The sequence below is a fragment of the Carlito syrichta genome, unplaced genomic scaffold (assembly GCF_000164805.1).
Source record: "Carlito syrichta isolate Samal-C Ts95f unplaced genomic scaffold, Tarsius_syrichta-2.0.1 Scaffold309280, whole genome shotgun sequence".
NCBI lineage: Eukaryota > Metazoa > Chordata > Mammalia > Primates > Tarsiidae > Carlito > Carlito syrichta.
The window spans coordinates 252345-264346 of record NW_007253376.1 but is presented as its reverse complement, the minus strand read 5'-3'; the positions used below and the strand labels follow the sequence as shown (position 1 = coordinate 264346).

Sequence of the window (12002 nt, the reverse complement as noted above, 5' to 3'; positions counted from 1 at the left end):
GATAACCAAGAATTATACACTCTAAATCCATCGAAGTTGCTGCAACGTTCATAATTTTATCCTTCTATATGGCTGTGTAATATTCCATCGTGTTTATATACCACATTTTAAGGCCTAACATCTGTGATCTACAAGGAACTCAAACGTGCCGAAAGGAAAACAAACAAACAGCAGTATTAAAGAGTGGGCAAAAGATATGAATAGACACCTCTCAAAAGAAGACATACTAGCAGCCAGCAGATACATGAAAAAATGCTCAGCTTCACTAATGATCAGAGAAATGCAAATTAAAACCACACTGAGTTACTACCTAACTCCAGTCAGGATGGCCATCATCAGTAACTGAGAAAACAACAGATGTTGGAGAGGATGTGGTGAAAAGGGAACGTTCCTGCCTGTTGGTGGGAGTGTAAACTAGTACAATCTCTGCGGAAAACAGTGTGGTGATTCCTAAAAGATCTAAAAATCGGCCCTCCATACAACCCAGGAATTCCCCTTCTGGGAATATACCCAGAGGAACTCAAATCATTCTACAAAAAAGATACCTGTGTTCGCATGTTTATTGCAGCACTATTCACAATAGCAAAAACATGAAAACAATTGTGCTGGCCATTCAAAGTAGATTGGATTAAAAAAATGTGGTACATGTACATGATAGAATATTACACAACCATAAAGAAGGACAAAATTCTGAACTTCGCAGCAACTTGGATGGATTTAGAATCTGTAATATTCAGTGACCTGTCACAGATACAAAAAACTGAGTACCACATGTTCTCATTCATAAGCGGACCCTGAACAATTATCATAATACTACAAGAAAGGGATTGGCAGTAGTGGGAAACTGCCAGGGGGAGGCACACTTGATCAATAAGGGTATCTGATCTCAAACCAGGTGAAATGGGGACCAAAGTGAGACTCAAACTTTACCTGTACAGTGACCATTTGTACACCTAACCCTGAATTGTACCCCACATTCATAAAATAAAAATTTTTTAAAAGAAATAAATTGGAAAAAATGCATTTTTAAATTAAGAAAAGAAACAAAGGAGGCTTATGTCATTTTTGCCATAACTTTCCTTATTGCCCCTTTAACATCTCTGTTCCTCAGGCTATATATCAGGGGGTTCAGCATGGGTGTTAAAGCCCCATAAAACACTGAAATAAACTTGTCCCGGTCAGTGGAAGACTTGGACTGAGGTTTCATATACATGGATATGGCTGCCCCATAGAAGACTGTCACCACAACCAGGTGAGAACCACACGTGGAAAAGGACTTGAGCCTTCCCTGAACTGAGTGAATACTTAGGACAGCAGCAACAATTCGTACATAGGAGAGCAGAACAAACCCAAAGGGTAGGAGCAGGGTGAAAATGCTGGTGATGAGGATCATAAGCTCATTGAAGCTGGTATCAGAACAAGCTAGCTTAATGATGGAGAGAATCTCACAGACAAAATGGTTGATGACATTAGCCTCACAGAATTGAAGCTTCAGGGATAAAATCAGCATGGCAGTGAGCACAAGTGATGCCCCCCATGAAGTAGCAGCCAACCAGATACATACTGGGCCATTCATGACCATGGAATAATGCAGAGGATTGCTGATAGCAACCACACGGTCGTAGGCCATGACGGCCAGGAGGAGACATTCTGCTGTGGCCAAAGTTAAGGAGACACTCATTTGGGTCAAACATTGTGGATAAGAGAGGAAGGGATGGGTAGAGAAACAATGCACCAAGGCCTGGGGCATAGAAGCTGTTCCATAGCAAAGGTCTAAGAAAGATAGGTTAGCAAGGAAGAAGTACATTGGAGTGTGGAGGTGGGAGTCAAAGTGGATAAGAAAGATCATAAGTCCATTACCCAACAATGTGCTGAGGTAAGTTATCAGCACCAATGTGAAAAACGTGACTCTCCACTCAGGATAATTAGAAATGCCAATAAGGAGAAACTCAAACACTGCTGTGGCATTGTCCATGGCCATTCTTCTGTCTTTCCACTATTCATTGAATGGGAGCCATTGCTGCTGCCTAATGCTACCTGAAAGAAAAAGAATAAAGATGGATGGTGTGAAAGGTGGAAATAATTAGAATGTGCAGGATCATTATCTTTGTCCTTTTCAGAAGACATGGGACACAAATAGGATATCTATAATGGGAACAGAGGCAAAGATAAAAATCCCCTCCTCAACCTTGGGAAAATTAAAAGTTCCTTATCCTTTTGATAATGGTTATATGAAAATTTCTCTATTCCTCTGCCAGATGCCTCTTTAGATAATTTTCTCCAACTAAATAGAGAAGAAACGGAGGTCCTCTTCCTGGTTCTCTCATTTGTTCTTCATTTTTGAACTAAATCTGATTCATAGACACAGTTGAACCTAAATTAGCTTGGGTTATTAATCTCCACCAAGAAGATACCTTCTGACAGATAAAACGTCTTAGTTAAAATATTATCTGTTCTTCTAACTGTCTCTCACTTCTAAATTGTGCATGCCTGCATTTTCCCATAGTAGCCAGGATCTATCATTGTGCCTGACATAGAATCGATGCAAAGTAATTCTTTAATTTGAACTGATATTATATAGATGGAGTAGTTTGTGGAATCCTTGAGGTCTTTGAGAACTTCTGCTAATATACTCAGCTGAAGTTACGTTTCTAACTTCTCATGTGCTCTGTGCTGTGTTTGTTGAGACCCAGGAAGGAGTGTGAAAATAGAATGTGGTGTTTCTAAAAGTGTGTTATGGAGATGACTTGAGTAAGCAGCCTCACTGAAAAGGCTTTGTCTTTCTATTTCCACCAATTTATTTTCCCTCACTCTGCTTTATATTTTATAGCACATTCCAATATCAGAAACTACATGGATTTGATTATTTGTTTATTCTTTGTCTTTCCCTTAAATGTAAATTTACTGAGAAGAAACCTTGTCTGCTTTGTTAAGCAGGTATCTCCCTGAGGCATCACAAGAACCCAATAGATAGTAAATGAATTACATGAATCATAAGCATTCATAGCTATTATCCAGAATTTAACTTCTCCTCTTGCCACCTGCACTGTCATCCTTTATTCCAATACACCGTCATCACTTACCTGGATTTTGCCAGTAATCCCCATATCATTTTCCCTGTTTCTAACCTTGTCTCCATTCAGTTTAAATGATCCAGTTAAATTATGAGATTTGGTCACTCTTCCATTAAACATTTTTAAAATTTTTATTGAGGTATGACTTAAATACAAAAACTTATACATATTTCATGTCTACATCTTGAGTGTGAAAATAAACATACACTCATGAGATAGTCACCACAAATAATGGCATAAATATAGTCATCTCTAAATTTTCCTCATTCTCTCTTTTATCTTCATAATAAGAACACTTAACATAAGCTCTACCGTCTTAACCAAGTTTTCAGTATACTATACCATGTTGTTAACTATAACTTCCCATTTCAACCTCATTAAACACCAATATCCTTACTATGGCCTCCAAGACCCTGCACAATTTGCCTCCCCATTACCTCTCTGACTCCAGTTTCTACTACCATTTCCCTTGCTCACTTTATTCCAGTCACACTGGCCTCCTCACACTCAATTCATCAAACACTCAAAGTACATCTCTTTCTTACAACCTTTCATCTTACTGCTCTATATTTATGAAAAACTTGCTGCTCTATATTGATAAAAGCCAGATTATTGCATGGCTCATCTTCTCACTTCCCTTAGGTCTTTTCTCACAAGGCATATTTTCAGTGAGTCTTTCCTGGGTCACCTTGTCTGGGAAATCATCTCTATACCTTGACATTTTATAACCCCTTTCCTACATTTTTTTCTTTTTAGAATGACATCTAGTGTACTGCCTAGCTTATACATTAACTATATTTATTGATTGTCTCTCATCTAGAATGTACGTTCAATGAGGTCAAGAAATTTTTCTGTTTTGTTCATTGCTATGTACCCAAAACCTAGAATAATATCTGGTACAGGATAGGTGCTCAATAATTATCTGCTGAAGGAATGTGTGAATGGAGTTCTTTAGCTGTACCATGTTGAAAGGGACATCTGCTTCTTTTTCCTTCTGCCTCTTCCCTTGACATTGCTGTTTATATGCCAAGCACCCCTTAATGTATATGTGCTCTTTCCTGAAACTAATTATCCCTTCTCTTTCTAATCCCCTCCTCAAAGCTTCTGATACTCACTAGCTATGTCTCAAGACAAGTTTCCTTCCCTCACTTGCCTGAATTTTCATTTCTAATCTGGTTAAATTAAATGACAGTTTAGAGCTCTTCCAGCTCTAACATGCTTGAATTCTCTACTTTCACTCAAATAAAGAAAAATAACAACTCCTCAGAGATTGGAAAATATACTACATTTTTTTTTCCTTTGTTGGAGAGACATGTGGGCTAGAGGAGGGATTTTCTAAGGGATGCAGTATCACTAACCATCTTTGAAATGAGAGAATAGTTTGTCCTTAAAAGTCTTTAGAAAAGAAGATTCATAACTTTTCCCGTCCATGTCCTGGCCTACTAGTAACCTATTCCGGTGTCACATTCTTTACTTTGCTCAGCCTGTCAGCTATGCTAAGTACATGTACATAATTAAGTAAATTCATGGGTATGAAAGTGTTTGCCATTTGTGAAGGAGTAATAAACAAATGTAAGGGATGGAAGGGGTGGTGGCATTCTTTCACAAGAGTGTCCTCAGAGCTTGAAAGTCCTAATGCTGCTTTTGCCTTCATTTATCGTGGAACCCTGAGAAAGAAGTTTTTCCTTGGCCTGCCTCCACTTGTCCATGTGAAAATTGAGAAAATTATTTCTACAGAGCAAGAACGCACAAAGATATGAGTCAAATGGCTACATGAAACAATGCCCTAAAACCTGTTATATTTTAAGCAAGTATAGTCATATTGTATTTTTTGAATAATTGGAAGTATATTTAGGTCCCAATTATATACACATGGGCAATTCATAGTGGAATATTTAAAAAGATGATAGGCAGGCTGCAGATGGGAGGATGAACTAGTTTTGCATAGAAGTAGACAGCTGGTCATTACACCATTTAAAGGTCTATGTTGCTCCCAGAACTCTAGAAAACACAAAGAAGTTGCTGTCAAATGTTAAATATTGATAGATGTTTCCTTCCTTATATGAATCTATCACTCCTACTGAGCCACACCGTTTTTCCAATATTGAAGGAAGGTTCAAAAGTGTCACTCATGAGCCCAGTAGAATAAATTGATGAGCCACTTGACTAAAAATTGATGATCAGTCTATGGCTATGGGGCAGACTTGATTTTTAAATGGTGTTAAACTTACTGGTAGAGATTGAGATAGAACCCATGATCTTGCCTCCATTAGTCCTGTGTTTGGATTCATAGAACTAAAATTGATGATACTTAAAGGCTACTCAACATATAAATCAGGGGTCTATTTTTCATTTGGTCTCAGCCCTGCCCTCCAAAGACAGTGCTGATTGTCTCATCCTAGAATTAACATTAAGATATTCCTGGAAAACTGAACCCAGTGTATTTTCCATCTTAGTTCTGTAACCTGCAATTATTTATCCATTCTGACTTTCTTTTTAACTAATGGCTGCCTCTTATTTTCCTAGCAATTGCCTAATTCAGATAGATGATTAAACACCCAAGTAAAGGAGAAAAGAAAAGAAATTAGAGACTTGTTCCGTTTTCTACTCACCAATGGAGGTTCCTTTCAAGTACCTGTAGATGGAGCAGAACGTGCTGCCAAAAAGAATAATTCTCCAAGGGTTGTCAGGTTTAGAAATGTGACGATCACTCTGCAAACTCTCTTGTTAAGATTTCAAAAACCATCCTAACTTCTCAAACTTGCAAATACCTGGAAATCTCTGAAGAAAAAAATTCTTTCAGATTAGGTCAAATCTCAATTGACAAACCATTTGATCTGCAGTCCTTGGTAAATGGTATCTGATTAAATTATTTAATTTTTTAGGCAAATAGTTCTTTCACTGACATTTAACCCACATATGATCTTATTCAATCTTCCCTAGAAAAGTTACAATATATAGAGGATTGAGGTCATTTGAATGCTTTGTATCAAGACCCTTAGGTTATTTCAGTTTGCAACTTGCTACTTTGGACATCTATTGCCTCTTGGCAATATTTATCTATCTATTATGTTATCTCTGTGAACTGGAACCCTATTAAACCAACCTGTCACTTTCTTTTAAAAAAATACAATAATGAGAACAAAAACAAGTGATAACAAAACATTCTGCACCCAAGGTTTTAAACTAAATTGGATGACTTCCAGTAGAGGTCCTGGGCTCTGTACATACTCCATCCCCTATTCAGTTCCCTATCCCTTCTTCACAACCTCGTGTCAAATATACAATCTGACACTTCCAGCGTCCTGTGCATCCCTCAGTCAGCAAAAGATCTAATGGCAGCCACTCTACCTATCTGCTAAGGCTGGATAAGGGTTTCAACCATTTCAAAAGCATTATATTGGAGTTGAAATCAAAAAAAAGTTTTTTGGTTATCCCTCACTTTTTCAGAAAATACAACTGACCACAATCTGCCATTCACTGGGCAGTTTGTTTTATAGAAACCGCACCATGTCTCCTCTTATCTCTACCTAGGCTCAAATACATCGATCTGCATGTTTATCTGGAAGCTGTCACCAGGCCTCTATCTCTGGGAGCATGTTCTGCTCTGAAGTAAATCTATAAATCCTTCATCTTTGGCCTACTCATGATGTCTGGGGTCCAATTCTCTTCCAGATTCAATTCCAAATGCAGGGAGTAAGCTAGTGAGCTGTTCAGTAACTCAAATAAGTTGAAGTTCCAAAGTGCTACCAGATCATTTATCTCACAAGTAGAGTTCAAAGTTTTTGATCTTCACCAGAAAGAAATAATTAACTTCTGAAAGCTTCAGGGACCTCATCCCAAACAGGCAATTAAGTTTTACCAAACCAGAGCTGTTTGAAAAAAAAGAAAAAAAAACCCACAAAGTGACATTTGGTGTAGGGAAAACAAATAAAGAAAAGAGAAAAGAGACCTTTGAGACCATGGGACTTCTGTACACCACTGCTGGGCTTTCCAGAGAACTAAGAAATAATTCTTTTTATTTTGGTTTATAGTTTCTTCACATTCTTCCTGTATGAAATTGGTGTCGTGATAGAACCTGCAGCTGGTAGAGGAATGTCTATCAAGAGACATCTGGGATAGAGAGTACACAACAGAGAGTGCATGTGTCATTACTCCCCACATTAGAACAGTCCCTATGTTTACCTTTCCAGTTTCACTTCCACCACCCAACCTGTTAAAACCACCTCAGTGGGATCCTTTTGTAACTGTATCAAGTGTGTACTTTCCCATTGACATGCAAGGTCAACTATGGCAATTCCTTATCTATCAATTAATATTCATCTAGTCGTTCATTCTCACAGGAATACATTTGTTCTCCAAATAGTTAATGATTGTCCACAATGTGTCAGGTCATGCACTTGGCACTGAGTATACAATGACTTCTCAAAAAAAATCCAGACGTGGTTTCTACTTTTAGGGAGTTTATTGTCTGGTGGGGGAAACTGATATTAACTAACAATCAAGAAGATAAATGTGCCCCTGTGCTAAGTGCTGTGCAGGCAAACTACATGGTGATAAAGGATGTACTGATTCCCATGTTCACCTCAGTCTCTCATGACTCCTCAACATGTTCTCCTCAATTGAGTCAGATTAGTCTCTTTATTGCTCCATGAATGCCCTCATGCTAATCCCTACTCCTTCTGCACCAGTGCTCCTGATGATGACTAATTTTTTGGAAAGTCAAAACTTACCCAATATATTTTTCAGGGCTCAGCTTAGTTATCTTAGTTTTTTGTGATTCTATGCTATTTAACTCTTCAACTATATTTTGTGTTTCTACGTTATTTGACTCTTCAACTATATCATAGATAACTTGAGGACAAATAACTGTTTTTTGACTTCTTTGATTGTTTTAATGGTAGTGACAGTGGATACAATATAGAGTAGCAGGAAGCCATCTAGGGTACTGGTTAAGTCTGTGCACTCAGGGATTTATTAGCTCTGTGAACTTTCCCAAGTAATCCAAATAATCTGAACCTAATTTTTCTTGTTTATGAAATTAACAAATACATATAAAATGCTTAGAACAGTGCCTGGCACATGATAAGTCTCAATACACATTAACATGTTAACTACTTTTACTTTTCCAAATGCTTTCACACAAATTGGCACCTACATTTTTTAAGTGAGAAAAGTGAGGCCTAAAGCAATGAAGTGAATTGGTCAAAAGTCACACGATTAATTAGAAACAGAGATGGACAGAAAACTGAAATTTTTCTTACTTCCAGACCAGTGTGGGCTTTTGCTTGATACTGCTTTGATGACAAAGTTCTGAGATCTTGTACTCAGCTAGATTTTGTTGAGGTCCTTTGAAAGCTTGTGTGACATGATATGGGTACCACGCTAAGACACCTGTTCCACTGCCAATCAGAACATTGTCATATTTTAGATATAGGATTGGCTTCTATGAACATAATTTAGCTTCAGTTCGTCCCATGCCCACTAAATGCATCCCTAATATGTCATTCATCAAATTGATCAGAAGGGATGACCTAAGGAGAGAGTGATCTCTTTACAAGGTGTCTGACTTGGGCAAGTCACTTCAATTTTCTGGGCATCAGTTTCTTTTTGCTATTCAGACTATCTCTGAGGTCCAGTCCAGCTATGGAATTTTTAATTCTAAGAAAATGGTTTTTATTCAAAGCATTCTTTTTAATATAGGTCATAAATATCTTTCTTGTATGTGGAAGACAAAGAAGTTATCTTAAGACCCAGTAAGAAGGTGCTAGGGCAGATTTGAGTTAAGGTGAAAAGGGAAACACTAATTAATTCTGATGCTTTTTTTCCAAGATAATAGGCATTTTTTGAAACTTTATTAATATAAACAATAAACCAACCATTACACAGAGCAAAGACTTATATTGCCAAGACCAAGACAAACTTTCCTTCAAGTACTATAATGTAAATATAGTAATTCTTGAAATAAAATTCAAAGTTCAATGATGTATATTTCTTTTTTTTCCTTTTAAAGATGTGGGGTACAATTCAGGATTAGGTATATAAATGTTCATTATGGAGGTGCCCTTGTGGATGAGGTGTGCCCCTCTCTCCCCTGGCAGTTTCCTTCAACTACCAATCCCTTTCTTATAGTATTATGATAATTGCTCAAGGTCTGCTTAAGGAGCATAATGCAAGGATATAACCTAAGAGTCAAATGAAGGTCTTAGGACACTGAATAGCAGGAATTATTGTGGGCAAAGAAAAAGAGACAGGAGCTGGGGCCTGAGCTGGAGAGAATACACTTCAGTGCTTTGGAAAGACTGGGACTAGTAGAAGACCTCCTTCTGTAATTCTGCTTCTGCCTCATTCTTGAAAAATTCTTAGTCAGAAGACAGGCAAAAGAGAGAGTGTGCAATTTAATACAAAGGTCTAACTTTAGCCTAGGCAATTCCTTGTCATAGTCTTTGGGTGACTGTCTGGAGTTATGCACACATTCATAATCCTAATGTATTGAGTGACAGTTCTGCTTTCTCCTTTTCCTTTCTATTATGAGGTTGACCTGAGCTGTAGATTAGCAACAAAAGGGGGAAGATGAGGTGCTGGAGAGGACTGATCAGCCAAACATCTCATAATAGCCTTTAAAGAGAATTTTAAGAAAATTTGTCTCAACATTGAAAAATGATGTTTCCCTTTTAAGTTAAAATAATGTTCTTTCTGCCTGTGTTGCTTTGGGTTAATCTTGGACAAACAGACTATTTCTAATAGCTTTTCACAGAAATTTCTCCAGGCTCTGGGGGAATGATTAGCCTCAGTGCACCACTCAAAGTTGAGCAATTAAAAACTATTTCTTGCAAATCCCTAAAGATGACACACTGGGTATTGTTAAAAAGTTGGCAGACTTGGCAGTTAACTTCACTTGAAACTTGTAGCACCATAATGACATACTAATTGTAAACAGTGGGGAAAATGTAGAACACTTTCTCAAGATGAAAGTGGAGAAACTTTGAAAGCTTAAAAACAACGGGAAAAAAATGTTCTAAGCAAGCAGAAGCCAAGCAGTGGGATTTAAAAACTTTTTATCAGTTTGACACAAGAGAGTTGTAACAAATTTGCTCATCTAAATAATTCATATTTAAAAATACTAGACTATCACAAATGACCTCAACATAAACATGTAAATGGCCTGTGGGGAGATCTAGGTTCAGTTTTTGCACTATCACAATCTTGCCTATGACTGTAGAGAGTCCAATAACCTCTTCCTGTTTGTGAAATTGTAAATAGTAATCCCTGTCTTAAGAACTGCATATGGATGATATAAGGACCAAATTATATGCTGAGTGCAGAAGGCATTTGAACATATAAAGAAATATACAAGTTTATGAGATTATTTTAAACCCAGAATCTGAATGGAATCGGAGCAAGCCTACAGAACTCGAGATTACGTCTAAATTTTTAGTTAAATATACTATGACTTATTTAATTATTTGGGGGAAAATACATATCCATAGATATATACATTTGCTTATTTAGTTTCTCAATAGATCCACACAATGGGTAATGACAACATTTTATAGATTAGGAAACAGGCTTAAGAAATAAAATAACTTACATGGAAAGTGACAAGCAACCTTACTAAAACATAATAAACACTTAACAAGTGGGAACTAGTACTATGAATATTCTTTATTATGTATTGATTTGATGTATTCAAGTTGGAGACATGTTGGGCTCCTGAGAAGGAGCATGTCTTGATGAAAGTCTATTGACTCAGCACAGGTCATAGAAAAGTAGGACAGTGAACCTACGGAGAGATTAAGTTTCCAAAAAATTCAGATTATTTGATCTATTGGTTCATTCATTCATTCATGTATTCACTTATAAATAGACATATATTGACTAGGTATGGTGGTTTTAGATAATATGACAGGAGTTCAACCATAAATAAATAAGTCTAGATTTCTAACTTCAATGATCTGATCATTAAGTGAGGCGATACAGACATCTAAAACGGCTAATGCAAAAAAAAATTACAGGTGCTTTGATAGGAACACAAGCTATAATGGGACACATAGGAAGGTCTGGTCAATTCGACTGGGGATGATAGATTGTCAGACAGGGTAATAGAGGAGGCGATGCTTGAACTGAGTCTTTAAGATAGGTAGGTGATTGTCAGGAAGCATGTTGAAAGGTAGAAAACAAAATCATCGAGAAAGAGAAGCATATACCAAGTCCCAGAGATATGAAATCTCCTTTCTAGTTTGGAAAAGCATGAGCAGGTCAGCATGGCTTGAGCACACCATGTATGAGAAAGTGAGGTAGGCAATTAGGTTGCAGAATTAGGCTAGGGTCAAACGATGAAAGACCTTGTTCACCATACTAAGGACTTGGACTTTGTTATAAAAGTAATGCAAAGTCACTGAATAATTTAAAGATGGAGAGCGATAGGGTTAGTTTTGATTTTAGAAAGATCACTCTGGTAACAACATGGAAGATAAAATCTGGGTTGGCGGGCCAAGTCTGGAGACAGACTCATTAGAAGGCTGCTAACGTAGTCCAGGTGCAGCTTGAATCAAGAGATAGAGAAGAGGAAACTGACTTAAAAATGCAATATAAAACTGGCAAGCTTGTCCACTCAATGGACTTGAGTGGTAATGGTGACATAGGGATGAAATGAGGAATATGAAATAGAAACAGAAGGTGAAGGTGACTAAATGGTTATGTTCACTAATGTTGAGAATGTACCAGGAATAGTATGTTGAGGCAAGAGATAACTCAGTTTTGAGTGTGTTGGGTTTAAGAGATATTTAGGTGAGTATATCTAATAGGAATTTAGATATATAATTATGGAGTACGAGAGAGAGATGTGGTCAGATTATGTAAATGCAAGGGTCACTGAAATGTAGAAGATAACTTAAACTATGAGATACATGAGGCCATCCAGATATT

General features: G+C 37.3%; 1 protein-coding gene across 1 annotated transcript; it reads right to left on the bottom strand.

Annotated features, from left to right (window-relative positions):
• Positions 1–1050: 1050 nt before the first annotated feature.
• LOC103269497 (olfactory receptor 13H1) lies at positions 1051–2072 on the bottom strand. Its single transcript, XM_008067071.1, has one exon. It carries the CDS (start codon positions 1979–1981, stop codon positions 1055–1057), a length of 927 nt encoding a protein of 308 aa, XP_008065262.1. The 5' UTR covers positions 1982–2072; the 3' UTR covers positions 1051–1054.
• Positions 2073–12002: the final 9930 nt, after the last annotated feature.

Coding starts and splice junctions, on each gene's coding strand:
- LOC103269497 (XM_008067071.1), bottom strand. CDS start 1,981: ATGGCCATGGACAATGCCACAGCAGTGTTTGAGTTTCTCCTTATTGGC.